The sequence below is a fragment of the Felis catus genome, chromosome B3 (genome assembly GCF_018350175.1).
Source record: "Felis catus isolate Fca126 chromosome B3, F.catus_Fca126_mat1.0, whole genome shotgun sequence".
NCBI classification, from domain to species: Eukaryota; Metazoa; Chordata; class Mammalia; order Carnivora; family Felidae; genus Felis; species Felis catus.
The window spans coordinates 144,330,477-144,353,113 of NC_058373.1; the positions used below are offsets into that span (position 1 = coordinate 144,330,477).

The following is a 22,637-nucleotide window of genomic DNA, read 5'->3' on the forward strand; positions in this document are numbered from 1 at the left end:
TGGCGGTGTTAACTTTGATTACTGGACCCAAGTGATGTTTAGCGGGTTCTGTGCTGTCGTTACCCCAGTCCACTTGCATGCTCTGTTCTTTGAAATTAAGTTAACTAAGTACAGTCCACACTCAAGTGGAGGGAATTAATCTCCACCTCCTGGAGGAAGGGAGTATTTATATAGATTGTTTGAAATTCTTCTGCAAGGAAGCTGCTTTCTCTAGGAAATATCTTCTTTGCCCACTTTTCTGTTGGCTTATTGGGCTTTTCATTTGGTTTAAAAAAGTGTTTTACCTAGGATCTCCATAAATATTTGGATGAATTACCGAACCAGCTACTTGTGTATGAACACGTATATTTTGTTGATAGAAAGTTATGAGGTCTCTACTGTCAGACAAGTAGATCAGTAGATCTTCATCCCATCAGCGTCCATAAACAGCTGGGCACCAGGGTCGTTAGGACCCCTAAGTCTTCCATTTTTATATTGGCTCTTCTAATGTCAGACAAAATTAACAACAACCGAGAAGCTCGCTTTGTTTTACCAGAAACTCCTGGGAATTTCCACAGAGTACCCAGACAAGGAATTATGCTTACTACTTAAACAAGAAAGGTCTGGACTGAGTGTAATCAAGTGTGGCTGAGAAAACACGAGGCTGAAGTAGGGGTGGGAGCTTGCCTTGAAGACAGCTTTGACACTGGATCACCGCGGGCAAGGCGCTTCATGTCTCTAGAGTGTGGTTTCCTCAAATTAAGCAAGCTCCATCTGTGAGGTTCTTTGGAGCTTTAATAGTCTAAGACAGTTTTTGAGCTTGCGTGAATTTTGGAGAAATTCTCGCAAGCTAATGCGGAGTAGTAGCACGTGGACAGCATAGGAGAGATCTTTCTTGCTGTTGTGTTTATGGGACAGATTTGGATTTGGAAGCAAAGGAAGGAAGCTGAAAGTTTGGTGAGGAAGTTACTGCCATCTGAACAAGCCACTTCGGGCCTAGGCCAACGTTCGGAAGGGTAAAAGACAGCCATGGCCAAGAAGCATGAAGGGAAATTATGTTCAGTTATTTTTAGGTTTGTTGTTCTGTTCTGTTTTTTCTGGTCTGACTTCCAACACTTGACTTTAATGATAAGAGTAATCAGTTATTTGGTAAATAGAGTCCTCAGGGTGAGCCAAGACATTTAGCCGAGCACCTTACATATATTGTCTCATTTAATTCTTTCACTTCCAGGTAGAAATTCTTTTTAACTGCTTTTTTTCCAGATGAGAAAAAAATAAATAAATAAAGCCTTCCTTCCAAGAAACTTTTCCAGTGTCTTAAACTTTGTAAGTGGCAGAACTGGCATTCTAACTCAGGATTGTTATCTTAACTGATGGTAGTTTGAGCTCCGAGCCCATGTGATGAACCAGTTCCCTTAGTAGGTTCTCTGTAGGTGTGTTTATAGGTTCTGCTGAATGTTCACATGGTGCCGCTTTTTGATACAATAACTAAGAGCTTGATGTGCAAGGTGGTATTTGTTGTGATTTGTAAGTGATCTTCTTAACAAATATGGAAATTTGAACTTTTGCCTACGTTACTTTTGGGGCAGAAATTAAGTTCTTTTCTTGTGTTGTATAATAAAATTGACTTTTCAACCTGTTCTAAATTAAGAAGAAAAGAGATGTACCTTTTCGGTGACTAGTATTAAGAAACTGACAGCATCTGGGTTTTTGCCATTGTGAAAGTGTGTTATTACCAGATTGGTATGCTAATGAAGAAATTGTATGGTAATTTTCATCTTCAAGTGTAATATTAAGGATAGAAGTTTCCTTAATATGGTTTCACTTGTGTAAATTATAATCCTATGAATTGGCGCGGGTTTGTTTTCAAAAGAAAACAACCAGTAAAATTGTATATTGTGACATTGCCAAGTTCTTCTGGGATATAACGTGGTTTATTTTTATATAGGGGTTACTATTTGAGTTAGAACAGTAATAGTTGAAGCTTCAGACTACATATACAATATGAGATCATTGCTGACAGGAACGAGAAGGTATCCTCCCCAAAAAAGCCTATTAGCAAGTTGTTTGCATATCGTTATATGTCGGAAAGAGAGGAATTCCCTGCTTCCTATTTAAAAACGCACCGACAAGTCTTCGTTTCGGTTTGGTTCTGTGCTTTCTGGAACCTGGCCCCTTTTGACTCTGCTCTTGGGTCTGATTAGCCTGACGGCATCGAGGCCCGAAGTCACGCGTCCTCTACTCCTGTCATGGTGCCAGCAGTGCGCCCTTTAAAGTGTGTGTGGGACCAGAAACGCCCAACGGTTTTTCAGGGGGATGAGGCACTGTAAAGAGATCGTGGAGGCCGGAATCTAATAAAATCCTCACCAATCTGGATTAGTTGTAGAGGAGTCAGTAATAATTCTGTCAGTTAAAAAAAATCTGACCCATGTGCTGTTTTTCACTCCGTCAAAAGATCGGCTCTTCATTCCTTCTTCCGTTAAGCTTCCCCCGTAGCTTTGAACTGTCAGGATCCCCTGGCCCCGTGAGACTCGAGAGGAAGAAGGCAGTTTTCTGGTTTGAGGAAACCAGTATCCTTTATACTTCTTAATTGTTGACCTTGGGGACCGGCCCGGGAGAGCGCAGCCCCGTGGGCGGTAGAGGTGAGCACGGGGGTTACCGGAGCCCCCGGGGAGGGCCGGCCCCCAGCCCCTCCGCCCGGCGCTCTGGGGACCGAGCTGCGCCGGGTAGTTGCGGTTGATTTCAGTTGGCCGTGAGCCGCCCTGGCGGGCGATTCTGTAATACCCTGTCTTCTTCACGGTCCGCTCTTCCACTCTGTTTCCCCACGTTACTCGGTGCGCTTCTGCAGCTCTGACCGCGCCTGGTTTCCGCTGTGTGGCCGTCCCAGACTTCCCCGGGAGTCTCTTGTTGTTGGACGTGTGAGCTGTTGCCAATTTATTGCCGATTTTAGCGGCACTTGATGAACAACTTTGTAGACGAGTCTTTTGTCTCAGGATAGATTGCTAGAGGCTGTGGTAAACTTTGCCAAACGGCTCTTCAGAAAGCCTAAACTCATTGACAGTACACGTTTGTCAACATTTTTGGTGGCTACTTTTTCTGTACCCACTTTTTTTTTTAATTTTTTTTCAACGTTTATTTATTTTTGGGACCCACTTTTTTTTTTTAATTTTTTTTTCAACGTTTATTTATTTTTGGGACAACGTTTATTTATTTTTGGGGGAGGGGCAGAGAGAGAGGGAGACACAGAATCAGAAACAGGCTCCAGGCTCTGAGCCATCAGCCCAGAGCCTGACGCGGGGCTCGAACTCGTGGACTGAGAGATCGTGACCTGAGCTGAAGTCGGACGCTTAACCGACTGAGCCACCCAGGCGCCCCATGTACCCACTTTTTTTTAAATTTATTTTTGAGAGAGAGAGAGACAGACAGACAGGGTGTGAGCAGGGGAGGGGCAGAGAGAGAGAGCGAGACACAGAATCCGAAGCAGCTCCGGGCCCCGAGCTGTCAGCACAGAGCCCGACGCGGGGCTCGAACTCACGGACCGTGAGATCATGACCTGAGCCGAAGTCAGATGCCCAACCGACTGAGCCCCCCGCAGGCGGCCCTTCTGTACCCATTTCTTACATTCTGCTCTGCTAGACTTTTGGAAAGAATCCTGTGTTCGTTCTCTTTTTCCTAACTCTGCTCTTCCTAAGGAAGTTCTTGTAACGTGTGTACTTTCAGAGATGTGTCTTCAGCTGGCAGTTCGGTAGTTGACGTTTCCGTGGTCCCTGGAGACGCGGTGAGGATGCCGGGAATGTTCTGTCATGGGATCAGCCCACCACGACCCTGGATTTTTTTAAATGGTGGTACATCACTGTTAGACTGTGGCTGAAGGGCGTTTCCTTCTTGGAGTACCTGGCGGTGACACATTAGTGCCGTCTTGCTTCTGTGACATTATTGGTGGAATAAGGTTAAAAGAGGAATAGGGGTCCCTGAGCATAAAACATTTTCACTATGAAATTAATTGGTCTCTGAACTGTTTTGTCTCTCTTTGTTTTAAGGCTTCTGTGTGGTGATACTACATTGGTGTTAAATGACGAGTTAGTTAAATCGATAGCATTGAAGAAAAGGATTTGTATTTTTCTAGAGAAGACTGATTCTGAATCCAGGATACCTGTAGATCAGGGGCATGAGAAGAAAAATAAACTGAGTGCACAAATTCAGTTGCTAGTGTAGACAGTGTTTACTTCAGCAGCATTTGGGTAGGCTCGAACTTCCTTCTTGGGAATCAGGAAAGGGACATAGAACAGGCGTTGGGTGGTCTCAGGTTACTGGACACTGATGCAGCCAGTGCTGAGGTCAGCTTGAAATACGTGAATCGTGGCATGTGTGGACTGGCCTGTCCTCAGGGGCAGCTTGTGCCCTTAGGGAATCGAGCCCCGTTGGGGAGACCGGAGCAAGCGGGGAGCGGGAGGGATGCCTTCCAGAGGCCCGAGCTGCAAGAGTAGCTTTCCAGCCTGTTGGCTGCCCTCCTCGTCAGTGCGGACTGCTGGGTGATGGGGAATGGAGCGCACGCCGCTCCCTTTCTAGAGCTTTCCGTGACTTGGCCACCTGACTTGTTACTGTATGCATTTTAGCTTAGCTTTTGTGTGCCAGACAGCGAAGACACACAGAGGTCTCAATGAGGGCCTCGGTCTCACAGGGGACACAGAAGAGGACAGCTGCTCCAGTGGACACCAGCTATGTAAGATGTGCCCTTTCTAATGCTCGTAGAAACCTGGGCACAAGGAAGGCATTACTCTCCATTTTTCAGCGGGGGTCGGTGACACGGTGTTCGTCACTCGGGAGCAAGGTGGCTAAGATGGGATTTAGTCTCAGGTGTGAGCTCAGATCCTGACCAGTGTCGTGCTTGAATGCAAGTCACTTAACCGCTCCTTTTTTTTTTTTTTTTAAATGTTTATGTATTTTTGAGAAAGAATGCAAGTGGGGAAGGAGCAGAGAGAGAAGGGGACAGAGGATCCAAAACAGACTCTGCACTGCCAGCACAGAGCCTGACACGGGGCTCAAACTCCCGAACCGCGAGATCATGACCTCAGCCATCTGAGCCACCCAGCTGTCCCTTAACCCCTCTTTTCAAACAGAGAGTAGAACTTCTGTTAAGGTTGTTTTGTGTATTTTAGGACACACATATTGTAAAGTGCATTAGCTCAGATATTGGCATATAGTAAGAGTTAATAATAAGATCTTACCGACCCCAAAGTCACTAATAATAATTACTACCAATAATAATTTACAAAGCCATTTTTCTTTGCCCAACAGCACTGTGTCTTTGCTTTCCTTCCATCCTCCCTCCCTCCCTCCCTCTTTTTCTTTCTTTTCTTTTCTTTCTTTCTTTCTTTCTTTCTTTCTTTCTTTCTTTCTTTCTTTCTTTCTTTCTTTTTCATTCATTCACTCCTTCCTTCCTTCCTTCTAAGATTTTTTTACTTTTAAGTAATAGCGACACTCAGCATAGGGCTTCAACTCACAAACCCCTGAGATCAAGAGTTGTAGGCTCCCCTGGCTGAATCAGCCAGGTGCCCTGCAGTGGGGCTTTATGCAGACCATGAATAAGAGTCTGAGCTGAGATCCAGTACACCCCCACTGTTTTGGGAGTATTGAGCAAGGGGGGATCATTCACCTGGGCTGGGAGAGTTAGAGCAGACTTTCCAAAGGTGGTAATCCTTGGACTGTCTTGAAGGACTAATGGGAGTTAGCTGGTGGGAAAGGACAGTGAGGGACCTGCAATGAGAAGGAAATGGTAAGAGGAAAGACGTGGGCAAGTAAAAATGCTCAGCCAGTTATGCGTCTGGCTCTTAGTTTCGGCACAGGTCGTGATCTCTCGTGGTTTGTGGGATTGAGCCCTGTGTTGGGCCCTGGGCTAACAGCCTGGAGCCTGCTCGGGATCCTGTCTCTCTCCCTCTCTCTCTGACCCTCCCTGGTCGTTTGTATGCACGTGCTCTCTCTCAAAATAAGTAAACTTAAAAAAAAAAAAAAAAGGTTAGAAGGGCTGGCCAGATCGTATAGGGCCTTGAAACTCCATGGTTTATCCTAAAGACAATAAAGAAGCTGTAGGAGGATTTGTTTTCAAAAGTAAACTTTTTTTTTACTGTTTATTTTTGAGAGGAAAAGCATGAGCAGGGGAGGGACAGAGAGAGAGAGAGAGAGACACAGAATCTGAAGCAGGCTCCAGGCTCTGAGCTGTCAGCACAGAGCCCCAAGCAGGGTTTGAACTCAGGAACCGTGAGATCATGACCTGAGCCAAAATCGGGCGCTTCACTGACTGAGCCACCCGGGCGCCCCATAACTTAGTCTCTTTTGATGTTGACTTTAATCACTGGGCTGAGGTAGTATTTGTCAGGTGTCTCCACTGCAAAGTTAATCACTCTCCCACCCCCTTCCATAATGTCCTCTTTTGAGGAAGACACGGTGTATTCCATACTTATGGAATGGAGACTTATGATCTGTCTGGGTGGAAGGATTTTATGTTATTTTATTTTTTTTATGTTGTATTTATTTTTGAGAGCGAGAGAACACAAGTGGGAGCTGGGGAGGGCAGAGAGAGGGGAACAGAAGATCAGAAGCGGGCTCTGTGCCGACAGCAGCAAACCCTTTTGAGGGGCTTGAACCCACAGACTGTGAGATCATGACCTGAGCCGATGTCTGGATGCTCAACCAACTGAGCCACCCAGGGGCCCCTCTGTGGAAGGGTTTTAAACATCAGAAGTGATTTGATGGGAACTGTGATTCAGAAACATTGCTCTAGCCAGAATGGAGAGTCTGAATTTGAGGGTCTTAGTCTGCAGCTCTGAAGACAAGGTGAGAAAAGGTGACGACCTCAACTTCCGGCAGTAGCAGTGGGGCTGGAGAGAGTGAGTTGAGAAAATTTGAGGAGGTGTAATTGAGGGGCCCAGTGGCCTGGGGAGAGGGGACTGGCAGGAGATGGGGGAGGAGGGGTCTGATAGGACTTGCAGGGACCCAGCTGGGGTTGGTAAGGTCATCAGGGGCACATACTGTCATCATGGTTTGTCAACTGGTGATGTTGATTTTCATCACCTGGCGGAGGTGGGGCTTGTCAGGCTTCTCATCACATGTAGGGGCACTTGGATGAAGTTTGAGTTTTTAAGGGATTTATAATGTTTCTGTGTTTACTGTAGATTTTAATTCCAGAGAGCTGGTGACAAAAGAATTTTGCATTTATTTATCCCAGCTTAAACTTTTAGCATTTAAGAAAGAAGAGCCTGGGGACGCCTGGGTGGCTCAGTCAGGACTTTGGCTCAGGTCATGATCTCACGGTTCGTGAGTTTGAGCCCTGCATCGGGCTCTGTGTTGACAGCTCAGAGCCTGGAGCCTGCTTCGGATTCTCTCTCTCTGCCTCTCCCCTGCTCGTGCTCTGTCTCTCAAAAAATAAATCTTAAAAAAAAATTTTTTTTAAATAAATAAAACATTAAAAAAAAGAGGCTGGAGGAGAGAGCCAAGGAAGTATATAATTTGATTGTAGGAAGATACAAGTATTTAGATACCAAAATTGTTTCTGACTTCTTTGTTTTTTAGAGGACAAACTGTTGTCAGTTTTTAAATGTTAAGGTAATTAATAGGATAATACTGTGAGGTGAAAAAAATGGACTTTAGCTTTTGATCTGTCTTTATACTTCTGATAATTTATGGTGTCTCTAAAATCTAGGCAGTATGTGTATATAATGGTTAACACAGTGGGCCCTGGAATCTCCTCCTTGTGGGTGAGATCTTGGACAAGTTACTTCAACTCTCTATGCCTTAATTTTCTACTATGTAAAATGGGGACAGTGATAGTACCTGCCTCGTAGGGTTGTTAAGAAGATGAAATGAGCTAATACACGTAAAAGTACATAGCACCTGGTACATCATGAGTGAGTATATATGTTAGTTAGTAGTGGTCGTAGTAATGGTAAACTCGTATCGCTGTACAGATTGCTTTGCATTTCTTTCTGGCTGCCCAAAATGAGAAACCAAAAGTTTGGATCACAAAATGATTTTCGGTTCCTAACCGAAATTTAACACAGGTTAAACCTAAGGATGTATAGTTTCTCGGGATATAGTGAAAGTATGATGGCCAGTTGGTACATTTAAGAATAAGCATTTACCAAATTTTATTTTATTTTTAAAGTGTTTATTTTGTGAGAGAGAGAGAGCGAACACACGAGCGAGCAGGGAGAGGGGCGGAGAGAGGGAGAGAGAATCCCAAGCAGGTTCCTCACTGTCCATGCAGAGGCCAAAATGGGGCTCAAACTCATGAATCTCATGAACCATGAGATTATGCCCTGAGTTGAAATCAAGAGTTGGATGCTTAACCAAGTGAGCTGCCCAGGCACCCTGAATTTACCAATCAAAAAATTTTATTTTATTTTATTTTATTTTATTTTATTTTATTTTATTTTATTTTATTTTATTTTATTTTATTTTATTTTATTTTATTTTATTTTATTTTATTTTTTTAATTTTTTTTCAATGTTTTTTATTTATTTTTGGGACAGAGAGAGACAGAGCATGAACGGGGGAGGGGCAGAGAGAGAGGGAGACACAGAATCGGAAACAGGCTCCAGGCTCTGAGCCATCAGCCCAGAGCCTGACGCGGGGCTCGAACCCACGGACCGCGAGATCGTGACCTGGCTGAAGTCGGACGCTTCACCGACTGCGCCACCCAGGCGCCCCTCAAAAAAAAATTTTTAATGTTATTTTTATTTATTTAATAAATAATTAAATGTTTATTTAATTAAATAATTAAAAATTAAATAATTAAAAAATTTTTTTGTAATGTTTATTTTTGAGAGAGAGAGAGAGAGAGAGAGAGAGAGAGAGAATGAGAGAATGAGCAGGGGAGGGGCAGAGAGAGAGAGGAAGACGCAGAATCCAAAGCAGGCTCCAGGCTCTGAGCTGTCAGCACAGAGTCTGATGTGGGCCTCGAACCCACAAACCGTGAGATCATGACCTGAGCCAAAGTCAGATGCTCAAGCAACTGAGCCACCCAGGCACCCCTTGTATTCCTTTATTATTTTATTGATACCTACTGATGAATAATAATCTATCCTATTCTGGGTTTGTTCGTTTTTGTTTGTTTATTTATTTGTAGTCTCTATACCCAACATGGGGTTCAAACCCCAAGGATCAAGAGTCATATGCTCCTTGGGCTGAGCCAGCTGGGTGCCCCTAGAGCATTGCCTTTTTAACAGTTGCTCCTAGTACCAAGAGGATAATGCATATATTGTGTCCTACAAAAACAGTCCTTTTGCCTTAATTCACAGATTTGGGCAGAATATTGTTTATAATGTTTTTATCCTTAATTTCTAATAGGTTTAGAATTATATCCACTTTTGTGATTGCTAAAATTACTTGTACCTTCTCTAATTCTGCTGATATTAGTCTATTATATCCGCTTTTTCTAGACACCAGCCTCGGTTTTTGTTTATCCTCTCTTGATAGCCTGGTTTTCTATTTCATTAATTTCTGCTCTCTGCTGTCTTCCTTTCCCTGGATTTATGTTATTGTTCTTTTCATGTTCTTAAATTGGATGCTTAGCAAAGTAATTCTTAGCCTCTATAATTTATTATAAGCATTTCACGCTGTAAACTTTTTTGGTAAGTTAACCTCTTCCATTGGTTCCCATAAGTTTATAGTGTCTGTTACTCAGTTTTAAGTCACTTTAATTTTTCTTGTCAAGATTTCTTCCTTGACCCAGGATTATGTTAAGAGTATTTTATCTTTTCTGAATATATGAAGATTTTTGGTTTATCTTTTAATTACTGACTTTTTTTAATTTAATTTTTTAGTTTTAAAAATTTACATCCAAATTAGTTAGCATATAGTGAAACAATGATTTCAGGAGTAGATTCCTTACTTCCCCTTACCCACTTAGCCCCTCCCCCCTCCCACAACTCCTCCTGTAACCCTCAGTTTGTTCTCCATATTTATGAGTCTCTTCTGTTTTGTCCTTCTCCCTGTTGTTATTTTTGTTTCCCTTCCCTTATGTTCAGCTGTTTTGTCTCAAAGTCCTCATGAGTGAAGTCCTATGAGTTTTGTCTTTCTCTGACTAATTTCACTTAGCATAATACCCTCCAGTTCCATCCACATAGTTGCAGATGGCAAGATTTCATTCTTTTTGATTGCCGAGTAATACTCCATGGTGTGTGTGTGTGTGTGTGTGTGTGTGTGTGTGTGTGTGTGTGTGTGTATACATACATACATACCACATCTTCTTTTTCCATTCATCCATAGGTGGACATTTGGGCTCTTTCCAGACTTTGGCTATTGTCGATAGGGCTGCTATAAACGTGGGGGTGCATGTGTCCCTTCAAAACAGCACACCTGTATCCCTTGGATAAATGCCTAGGAGTGCAATTGCTGGGTCGTAGGGTAGTTCTATTTTTAGTTTTTTGAGGAACCTCCATGCTGTTTTCCAGAGTGGCTGCACCAGCTTGCATTCCCATAATTATTGACTTTTAATTGCATTGTGGTTTACACAGTGTAGTCTATATTCTACCTATTCTTTGCAATGTGTTTAGAGTAGCCGTAAGCCATAAAGGCCTTGTACATGGTCATTTTTGTAAAATTTGCTTGAGAAGACTTTATGCTTTAATTTTTAGATGCAGCTTCAAAGTATGTCCAATAAATAAAAATTGTTCACTTGTTTAGGTCTTAGGTATCTTGTAATTTTTGTTTGGACTGTCAACAGATGTATTAATCTCCCAGTATGATGATGTATTTGTCAACTTCCCATTTGTCCATCAATTTTTACCGTGTTTATTTTGATGCTTCTTCATTAGGACCATATAAAATTACAATTGTGTCATTTAACTTTCCTTTGTTCTACTCTTAAGTTTTATTTTGTTAAGGTGTCTTTCATTTTTCTTTTTTGTACTTGTTTAGAAGTTTATATACACTAACTTTTAGTAATTATTCTTGAAGTTTTACTGTACGCACTTAATTTAACATCTAAAGTTGGGGTGCCTGGGTGGCTCAGTCACTTAAATGTCCGACTCTCGATTTCGGCTCGGGTCACAGTCTTTTTTTTTTTTTTTTTTTTTTTTTTCCAATTTTTAAAAATGTTTATTTATTTGAGAGAGAGAGAAGAGCGTGAGCATGGGAGAGGCAGAGAGAGAAGGTGGCTCCAGGCTCTGAGTGGTCAGCACAGAGCCTGATGCAGGGCTCAAACTTACGAACCACGAGATCATGATCTGAACTGAAGTCAGATGCTTAACCGACTGAGCCACCCAGGTGCCCCTCAGGTCACAGTCTTAACGGGGTTCATTAGCGTGGAGCCACTTTGGGATTCTCCCTCTCCCTTTGCCCCTCTCCTGCTTACACACACACTCTTTCTCTCTCAAAATGAATAAAGTTAAAAATCTAAAGTTAATCTTTCATCATTAGAATGGTTCAGCTTTGATTCACTACCCCTCAGTTATGTGGTGTTAATCTCCAGAATTACAGTTCTGTTCTTTTGCAAAACCCCCTAAATTGGACATTATTTTTATTTTTTATAGGCATTGTTTACAAAAATCTTGTTTACTTACCATTTCTTCTTTGAATATCAACCTTCCTTTCAGGATTTTTTTTCTTTTTTCCCCTGAGCAAAGGGTAAAAATGTCCCAAAGTTGTTGTGTATGTGAGAACATTTGTAGTTTGCCCATATTTCTGAGAGTTTTGCAAGATATGTTCTTAAGATTGCCTCTCAGCACTTGAAAGATATTCCGCTCTATCTGGCTTTTGGTGTTTTGGGGAATTTACTGTCAGTCTGCCATTTTATTTGTAGGTGATCTTTTTCTCTCAGACTTTTAAAATTCATATCAACCTTTACTAAAGATTTTTTTTTTTTTTAGGTATAATTGACACACAGTGAAATGCATAGATCTTAAGTGTTAAGTGAGATTTGACTGTTGTATGTTCCTACGTATCTAACACGTCAGACGAAGGGAAGAACATTTCCATTGGCACACCTAGTTCTCCTGGACCCTTTGCCAGTTACCACCCTTCTCTACCATCTACTCTCATTTCTGCCACCGCGTAACGGATTTTACTCTTCATATTAATACGGATTTCATATGAATACACTTACACAGCATACATTCTTTAGTGTCTGGGTTATTTTTGTTTTATTTTGTTTTGTTTTTTTTTTTTGCTCTTCATTTTGTTTCTAATTCACGTGGTTGCTTGTATCAGCAGTTTGTCCCTTTTTATTTCTGTGTGTAGCATTCCTTTGTGCGATTGTGCCTCTATTCCGCACCTGTTGATGGACACCTGGGTTGTTGCTAGTTTTGGGCTGTTGTGAAATAACATTCTTTTTTGTTTTTGTTTTTTTTAATTTTTTTTTTCAACGTTTATTTATTTTTGGGACAGAGAGAGACAGAGCATGAACAGGGGAGGGGCAGAGAGAGAGGGAGACACAGAATCGGAAACAGGCTCCAGGCTCTGAGCCATCAGCCCAGAGCCCGACGCGGGGCTCGAACTCCCGGACCGCGAGATCATGACCTGGCTGAAGTCGGACGCTTAACCGACTGCGCCACCCAGGCGCCCCAATAACATTCTTTTTGTGGGTAAATATTTCTCTTGAGTAAATATATAGGAATTGAATTGCTAGCTAATAAGGTAGTTTAAAGCCCAATTTTATAAGAAATTGTTTCAGAAAATTTTTAAAATTTCCCTTTTTGTCTCTGGAATACTTTAATTTTACCATAATGGGACTCAGGTCTGGTTTTCTTCTTATTCATCCTGCTCGGTAGACATGCTTCCTATGTCTGTGGATTCGTGTCTTTCATCATATCTATAACATTATTAGGTTTTATTGCTTCAAATATTACCCCCTGATATCTGTTCCTTTTTTGGGGACCTTGATTAGACATAGGCTGATGTTTTTCCATCCTCCACAATTCTTAACCTGTCTTTCATACTTATGTTTTTATCTCTGTGTTGTATTATGAATAATATTTTAGATTTTATAGCTCTTCAACTTCATCTTCCCTGCTACTTTATTTATTCATTGAGTTTTTTGTTTGGATGATTTTTCTTTTTTTAAAGTACTAGCTGGTTCTTTTTTAAACTTTGTAATTTTTTAATGCTTTTTTATTTTTTAAGTTTATCCATTTATTTTGAGAGAGACAGAGACAGCATGAGTGGGGGAGGGGCAGAGAGAGAAGGGCAGAGAGGATTCCACGTAGGCTCCCCGCTGCCGGCGCAGAGCCGGATGTGGGGGCTCGAACTCATGAAAACTTGAGGTCGTGACCTGAGCCAAAAGCAAGTATCAGACGCTTAACCAGCTGAGCCACCCAGGTGCCCCTTTTGATGGTGTTTTGTTGCTTACTCATTCCAACTTCTGTTTCCTTAAACATTTCATATGTATTTATAATTCTGTATTTGTTAATTACAGTATCTACAAACTCTCACTAATAGTACTTTTTTTTTTTTTTTTTTTGAGTATTTGTCATCTTTGAATGTGAGATCATCTTGGTTGATCTTATTCTGGCAATCTGAGAGCTTAATCCTCCAGGAAAGTTAGCTTTCCTCCCACTTCTGCTAGGCCAAGGAGTGTAAAAAGGGGATAATCTTGGTTTATAGTTATAGGGGTTTTGTTTTGTTTTGTTTTGTTTTGTTTTGTTTTGTTTTGTTTTGTTTTGTTTTGTTAGAGAGAGAGCACATGTGCAAGCAGGGAAGGGGCAGAGTGAGAGAGAAACCCAAGCAGGCTTCATGCTCAGTGTGGAGCCTGATGTGGGGCTCGATCTCAGGACAGTGAGATCATGACCTGAGCCAGAATCAAGAGTTGGACACTTAACTGACTGAGCCACCCAGGCGCTCCTAGTTACAGGTTTTTAAAGTTGTTTCTTTATTGCCCACTTATTTTTTAACTGAAACTGAGTGTGATACTGCTTTCTTTACTTTATTTCCATTATAACGGATGTCCCTGTTGAGTCCAGAGTTCTTGAATTCTGAAGATACATTTAGTTTAGTTTTTGTAACTAATCTGTGCAGGTTTTCCCATTTTTAGGAAAAGAGAAACATAAGAGCTCAAATTGTCATTAAGAAATGATTCTTCACAGAATTTACATGAATTTCCTTAATGTTTTTCTTTAAAAGAAAACGTGATTGCAGACGCAGTACTGGGATGCATTTTTATGATAAAAAATCCAAACAGTAAGGAAATATATGGAGCCAAACACAAATCCCATTTTTCCTCCCAATCCAGTGCCTCACCTCTTCCCTTGAGTTAGCCACTCTTTAAATTTGCAAGGTGGTTTGTTGTACCTACAGTTTGTATTTTTACTTTTTAATTCATTTATTGGCAAAGAAATACGTATACTAAAAGCAACTAAACAAGAATTCTCACTTGTTTTTTTATAATAATAGCTTTATTGAGATTTAATTCACAAAAAAAATTGTACATACAGTTCACTTGTTTAAAATATACAATTCAGTATGGGGCGCCTGGGTGGCGCAGTCGGTTAAGCGTCCGACTTCAGCCAGGTCACGATCTCGCGGTCCAGGAGTTCGAGCCCCGCGTCGGGCTCTGGGCTGATGGCTCAGAGCCTGGAGCCTGTTTCCGATTCTCTGCCCCTCCCCTGTTCATGCTCTGTCTCTCTCTGTCCCAAAAATAAATAAAAAACGTTGAAAAAAAAATTAAAATATACAATTCAGTGGTTTTCAGTATTTTCACAGAATTGTGCAACATCACTGCAGTCCATTTTAGACCATTCTCATCCCAGAAAGAAACCCCGTCATTCCCCATTTCTCCCAAGTATCGTACACCTTCTGGCAGTCATTGATCTGTAGAGTTGCCTATTCGGGACATTTCGTATGAGTGGGATTATACGGTATGTGGGGTTTTTGTGACTAGCTGCTCTCACCTAGCATAATGTTTTCAGGTTTCATCCGTACTGAGCATGGATTAGTACTACATTCTTTTTTATGGCAGCATAATATTCCATCATATAGATATACTATGCAGTTGACCCTTGAACAGCATGGGTTTGAACTGCACACACCCATTTATATGAGGATTTTTTTTTTACAGTACTGTAAATATTTCTCCTTAGGATTTTCTTCTTGATAATTTCTTTCTCTAGCTTACATTGTCAGAATATAGTGTGTGTGTGTATTATATATATATATATATATATATATATATATATATATATATATATATAATACAACATACAAACTATGTGTTAATTGACTGTTTAGATTATCAGTAAGACTTCCAGTCAATAGGGGGCTACAAGTAGTTAGGTTTGGAGGGAGTCAAAAGTTATACCCAAATTTTTGCATGGGAGATTAACACCCCTAACCCCCCTTGTTTTTCAAGAGTCAAATATGTGCCCATTCATTGGTCGATGGACGTTTGGATCATTATCACCTTTTGGCTGTTGTGAACAATGGTGCTGTGAACATTGGTATATGAGTTTTGTTTTGTTTTGTTTTGTTTTGTTTTGTTTTGTTTTGTTTTGTTTTGTTTGAGACAGAGAGAGAGCATGAACAGGGGAGGGACAGGGAGAGGGGGAGACACAGAATCTGAAGTGGGCTCCAGGCTCTGAGCTGTCAGCACAGAGCCTGACGGGGGGCTCAAACTCACGGAGTGTGAGATCATGACCTGAGCTGAAGTCGGATGCTCAACCGACTGAGCCACCCAGGCGCCCCATTATATGAGTTTTCATGTGGGTATATGTTTTCATTTCTCTGGGTTGTATACCTAGGAATGGAATTGCTAGGTTATACGCTAACCGCATTTAACCCTTAGAAGCACTGCTAGACTGTCTCTCAAAGTGGCTGTACCATGCAGTTTTATATTCCCATCATTCTAGACAAATAATCCATTTTACAAATGGGTGAAAGACTTGGATGGATATTTCTCCAAGGATTATACACACGTGACCAATAAGCATATCAAGCATACTCCATATCATTAGTCATCAGAGAAATGCAGATCAAAACTACAGTGAGACCCTACTTCATACTCCCTGGCTAGAATCAGAAAGTCCAATAATAACAAGTGTTAGAGAAGATGAGCAGGAATTGGAACCCTAGTACTCCTGGGAGAATGTAAAATATAAATGTAAATTGATGCTCTGGTCTCAAGCAGTTAACAAATGCAGTAAGCCTTAGGGAATGAGAACTAATTCAGTTTCAGGGCAGAACAGAAAATATGCCAAGAGTATTTCCCTTAGTGTGGGACAAGATGATTCCCAGTTAGAACATCAGCACTGTGTTAGGTAACATCATGTCACACAGTGAAGACTTTTAAAAAAGCCATTTCACAAAATGTTGCACAATTTTCGACATAAAACTCAGAAAATATTTGCCTCCCGACCACCCAGGTTTGCAGAAAGCAATGAAGCATTACATATAACTAGCCAAAGCAAGATCACACTCTTAGAGTGGCCGTTACCTGATTTTTAAATATTTTTATCATGCAGATTTTATACTTTAAATGTATATACCCCTCGTAACATGTAACGTCGTGTTTATATTTTTAATATTTACATTGTGGTATTATATATTTAACTTTTTATAATCACTTTTTATAATCAAAATTATTGATATCTGTATATCTGATGAATTTTATATTCTGTATTTAGTTCCTTTGACTGCATCTAACTATGACTTAGCCAATTCCTGTTGATAGCCCTTTAAAATTTTCCTATATTTCAGAACCATAATCAGGCCTGTGGTGACAGTCCGTATCAGAGTTCTCCAGAGAACCAAACCAGTAGGGGTATGTGTGTGTATGTGTAAGAAATGTTCACCAAAGTTTATGTACATAATGAAGCAACATGCCGATGCTTTCTGTTCTTAATTCTTTGAAAACAAATTCTGATTAGGACCCAATAGGTTAACTTCAATAGGTCTAACCTGCAGTTTTGAAAAACATTGTTACTATGTATATTATACCTAGATATGGATTGCTGTGTTGCAGGGTATCCACACTTCTATTTTATCACACACTGCCAGTTTTCTCTCTAAAGGGGTTGTACAAATGGACATTTTCACTACTAGTGTGAATTCTCTTTTTTCTTCCCCTTCACGGGCATTTGTAATTTCAGTTACCTTCTACTTTCAGTCAGGTCTGGGCTTATTATTTTTTCTTTTTTAGAGAGAGTGTGTGAGTGGAGGTTGGGGGTGGGGGGGGGAGAGAGAGAGAATGAATGAATGAATGAATGAATGAGTGAGTGAATGAATATATGTGTATATATCTCAAGCAGGCTCCATGCCCATTGTGGAGCCCAACACAGGACTCAATCCCACAACCCTGAGATCATGACCTGAGCCAGAATCAAGAGTCAGAGCCTTAACTGATTGAGCCACCCACATGTCCAAGTCTGGGTTTATTTTGTAAGGTTTATAAAACTTGGCAATCAACTTTAAACAAAGAGAGCAGCTTCAGAGTTAGCACCGTTAGCAGACATCAGTATCTATCCAGAAACTAATGACATTGCTTTGTTTTCATCATATTTATTTCTTTAGTTTACACTCAGCAAAATGGATTAGTTTTTGGTGTACATGTTTGTGAGTGTTAAGACGAGCATAGTTTCACATCACCACCACCATAGTTGGGATACAAAACAGTTTAATCTCTTGAGAAAATTACCTTGGACAGTTCTTAGCCTTCCTCGTACTTCTAACCCCTGGAACAATGATCTTTTTCCATAGTTTTGCCTTTCCAGAATGTTATATAAATGGAATCATATTATATGTAACCTTTGGAGACCTCATTCTTTCACTGAATATGATGAATTGGAGATAAGGCCATATATCAGTAGTGTATTTTTTATTGTTGTTCAGTATTCCACGTGTGGATGCTCCAGTTTATCCATTTACTTTTTGAAGGACATTTGGGTCCCCTCCCCCACATTGCTAGTTTTCACCAGTTGTGAATAAAGCTGCTGTAAATACCGTATACAAGTTTTATTGTGAACATACGTCAATTCTGTAGGGTATGTACCTAAGAATGTGATTTGATTGTTGGGTCAGTAATTTTTTAAATGTCATTGCATCTTTATAAAAACTGCAAAACTTTTCCTGACTGGCTTTGTCATTTTATTTTGCATTTACGCTAGCACTGTATGAGAGTTTCAGATATTCCATTCTAGTCAGTGCTTGGTATTGTCCATTTCTTTTGTTTTAGACATTCTAATAGAGTATGTGTTAACTTCTCATTGTGGCTTTGATTTGCATTTTCCCAATGGCTAATGATCTCGAGCATTTTTTCATGTGCTTACATACCATCTGTATATTTTCCACTGGTGAAGTAGTTGTTGAGATTTTTTGCCCATTGTTTAGAAAGTGGGTTATTTTCTCACTGCATTTTTGAAGTTCTTTATACATTTTGGATACAAGTTCTTTGTCAGATATGTGATTTGTAAATGTTTTCTCACAGTCTACAGTGTCTCTTACAGTTTCTTTTGTAGAGCAGAAGTTTCAAGGTTTTGAGTAAGCTCAATTTACCATTTTTTAAACTTTTATAGATTGCACTTCTGGTGTCATATCTAAGACCTCTTTTCCTGAACCAAGTTCATGAAGATTTTCTCATTTTTTTTCCTAAAAAATTTATCATGTTAGGTTTTACTTTTATATATGAGATCCATTTTGAATAAAATTCTTCTAAGGTGTGAGGAATAGGTTGAGGTTCACTTTTTTTTTCTCTCTAATGTTTGTTTATTTTGAGAGAGATAGAGACAGTACAAGCAGGGGAGGTGCAGAGAGAGGGCAAGAGAGAATCCTAAGCAGGCTCTGCGCTGTCAGCACAGAGCTCTATGCGGGGCTCCATCTCAGGAACCATGAGATCATGACCTCAGCCAAAAGTTGGACAGTTACCCAACCAACTGAGCCACCCAGGCATCCCCAGATTCACTTTTTTTTTTTGCATATGGAGATCCAGTTGTGAAAAATCCTCTTTGTTGAAAGGGTATTGAATTGAATCCTTTCTCCATCGAATTGCTTTTTTGCACCTCTGTTACATATCAATTGACCATATTTATATGAGTCTGTTTCTGGTCTGCCTTCTGTTCATTGATCTGTGTACCTGTGTTTTGCCAATACCACACTGTCTTGATTACTATTCCTTTATACATTAAGACTTAATAGCGAGTGGTGTGAATCTTCCAGCTTTGACCTGGTTGTTCTGGCCTCATTTGACTTCCCTTTTTAATCTGTCCTTTTGTTTTATATTAATATGGACTCACAGGTGGTTATTTTATTGCTGTCATTTATTTATTTTTGTTTACATTGTTTTTAGATTTGGCCAGGGAGGAGGCAGATCCCATCATTCTTGGAACGCTTTTTTACCTCCTGGCATAACAAGACATTTCGTGGTCCTCTTGTAGATCTCCTGTCATAGTCCGGGAATCAACCATTTCTCCAAGGAGACCTGGTTTCTTTTATTGGAGAATGGAGTTTAGAATCGAGATCTGGGAGCCAGGTGTGCTCATGTCCTCATTATTGCTGGACTGTCATTGCATCAATGCTCTCTCAGGACATTGAAAACTATGAGCTTGTACTATTACACATCAAACCTGTCCAGCACTACAGAATTCTTTCTAGCCCTTCCTTTAACTCTTTCACTCAGCATAATTGAGATTCATTTATGTATATTTAAATAGTTCTTTTTTTTTTTAAAGAAAAATTGCTGAGAAAAATTATTCCATTGAGTGGCTATACCACAATTTTAGTTATGAAATTACCAGATCCCCTCCCCCCCAAAGTGATGGCACCATTTTACATTCTGACCAACAGTACATGAAAGTTCTAGTTTCTCCACATTATTGCCAAACCTTTGTATTGTTAGTCTTTTTAATTTTCTACTTTTTATAGGTATGTTTTGGTATCTTGAATCATTTTAATTAGCCTTTCTTCGTTACCAACAATAGCCAAACTATGGAAAAAGCCCAGATGTCCATCCACTGATGAATGGATAAAGAAGATGGTGTGTGTGTGTATGTGTGTATGTGTGTGTGTGTGTGTGTGTGTGTGTGTGTGTAATGGAATATTGCTCAGCCATCAAAAATAATGAAGTCTTGCCATTTGCAATGATGTGGGTGGAGCTAGACTGTACTATGCTAATAAGCAAAATAAATCAGTCAGAGAAATAACCATATGATTTCACTCACCTGGAATTTAAGAAACAAAACAGATGAACATATGAGAAGGGGAAAAGAAAAAAGAGAGAGCTAAATAAACCATAAGAGACTCTTAGAGAACAAACTGAGGACTGATGGAGGGACGTGGGTGGGGGATGGGTTAGTTAGATGGGTGATGGGTATTAAGGAGGGCACCTGTTATGAGCACTGGGGGTTGTATGTAAGTGATGAATCACTGAATTCTACTCCTGAAACCAATATTGCCCTGTATGTTAACAAATTTAAATAAAATTTTGAAAAAAAATAATTTGCCTTTCTCTAATGACTACTGATTTTTAATAGCTTTACATTCCATGTGCTTATTTGCTATCCTTATACTTTCTTTGGAGGCATGTTTATTCAAATCTTTTGCCCATTTTTTTTTTTAATATATGAAATTTATTGTCAAATTGGTTTCCATACAACGCCCAGTGCTCATCCAAAAGATGCCCTCTTCAGTATCCATCACCCACCCTTCCCTCCCTCCCACCCCCCATCAGCCCTCAGTTTGTTCTCAGTTTTTAACAGTCTCTTATGCTTTGGCTCTCTCCCACTCTAGCCTCTCTTTTTTTTTTTCCCCCCTTCCCCTCCCCCATGGATTCCTGTTAAGTTTCTCAGGATCCACATAAGAGTGAAAGCATATGGTATTTGTCTTTCTCTGTATTATTTTGCCCATTTTTTTTAACAATATGATTATTTCTTTGTGTTGAGTTCTGAGGGTTCTTTTTTAAAAAAAATTTTTTTTTCAACGTTTTTTATTTATTTTTAGGACAGAGAGAGACAGAGCATGAACGGGGGAGGGGCAGAGAGAGAGGGAGACACAGAATCTGAAGCAGGCTACAGGCTCCGAGCCATCAGCCCAGAGCCTGACGCGGGGCTCGAACTCACGGACCGCGAGATCGTGACCTGGCTGAAGTCGGACGCTTAACCGACTGTGCCACCCAGGTGCCCCTGAGGGTTCTTTATAGATTCTGGATACAAGGCCTTATCAGATATGTGATTTGTAATTATTTTCTCAGTCTTTGGCTTGGCTTTTTTCCCCTTAAACGGGTCATTTGATGAGTAGAAGTTCTTACTTTGGATAAAGTCCAATTTATGAATCTTTTCCTTTATGGATTGTGCTTTTGGCGTTGTATCTAAGAACTTTTTCAACCTAAGTTCAAAAGATTTTTTCATGTTTTCTTCTAGTAGTTTTATAACTTCTGGCTTCACGTTTAGTTCTGTCATCAGTTTTCAGTTAATTTTTGTATATTTGTATATGTAAGGTATGGATCCATTTGATTTTTTTTAAATGTTTATTTTGAGAGAGAGAGAAAGAAAAGGGGAGGAGAAGAGAGAGAGGGAAAGAACCCCAAGCGGGCTCTGCGCTGTCAATGCAGAGCCCAACAAAGATCCCACCAACTGTGAGATCATGACCTGAGCTAAAATCAGGAGTCGGATGGATGTTTGACCAACTGAGCCACCCAGGCGCCCCTGTTTTGTTTTGTTTTGTTTTGTTTTTAATATGAATATCCACTTGTTCCAGCATCGTTTGTTGAACAGATTCTTTTTCTCCATTGAATTTTGCCTTTGCACGTTTGTGGAAGGAAAATTAGTTGGTCCTATATGTGCGGTTCTGTTTTTGGACTCTCGTTATGTTAATTTATTTCCCTGTGTGCCAGGACCACACACTGTCTTAATTACTGAATCTTTATAATTAGTTTGATTCAGGTGGATTTTCCAGTTTGTTCCTTTTTTTTTTTTTTAATGTTTGTTTATATTTTGAGAGAGAGAGAGAAGGATAGCACAAGTGGGGAAGGGGCAGAGAGGGAGGGAGACACAGAATCCAAAGCAGGCTCCAGGCCCTGAGCTGTCAGCACAGAGCCCGATGTGGCTCAAACTCACAAACCGTGAGATCGTGACCTGAGCTGAAGTCAAGAGCCAGACACTTAACTGATTGAGCCACCCAAGTACCCCTGAAAGAGATATTCTTTAATTTTGATTTTTATTAACTATTTTGATTTTTACCTTTTTTTTAAAACAATCAATCTCATTTCCTACAACTTCGCTAACTCATTTTTTGAGTAACTTTTTGTAGATTCTGTAGATTTTCTACACAAATGATCATCTGTGAATAAAACCATTTTAATTCTGCTTTTCCAAGGCGGATTCCTTTTATTTCTGTTTTGACTTCTGATTTTTATTTAAAATACAGCAAGATTGGGGCGCCTGGGTGGCTCAGTCGGTTAAGCATCCGACTTCGGCTCAGGTCACGATCTCGCGGTTTGTGAGTTCAAGCCCCGCGTCAGGCTCTGTGCTGATGGCTCAGAGCCTGGAGCCTGTTTCAGATTCTGTGTCTCCCTCTCTCTGACCCTCCCCCATTCATGCTCTGTCTCTCTGTCTCAAAAATAAATAAACGTTAAAAAAAATTTTTTTAAATAAAAATAAATAAAATACAGCAAGACTGTATTCCATGTGGGGTCCTCATCTTTGTTGATTGTATTTCATTTTTAGATTATGTGTAGCAGTAAC

General features: G+C 40.4%; 1 protein-coding gene across 3 annotated transcripts in view; it reads left to right on the forward strand.

Moving 5' to 3' along the window:
- The window catches only part of RCOR1 (REST corepressor 1), a 129,349-nt gene that overhangs the window by 57,074 nt on the left and 49,638 nt on the right, over positions 1-22,637 (forward strand). Inside the window, exon 3 of one of the 3 annotated variants that reach the window (XM_045060561.1) lies at positions 16,663-16,726. The exons of the other annotated variants lie outside the window; for them this stretch is intronic. Coding sequence (XP_044916496.1) covers positions 16,663-16,726 — 64 coding nt within the window. The remainder of the gene's footprint in view (positions 1-16,662; positions 16,727-22,637) is intronic. 3 annotated transcript variants of the gene reach the window in all.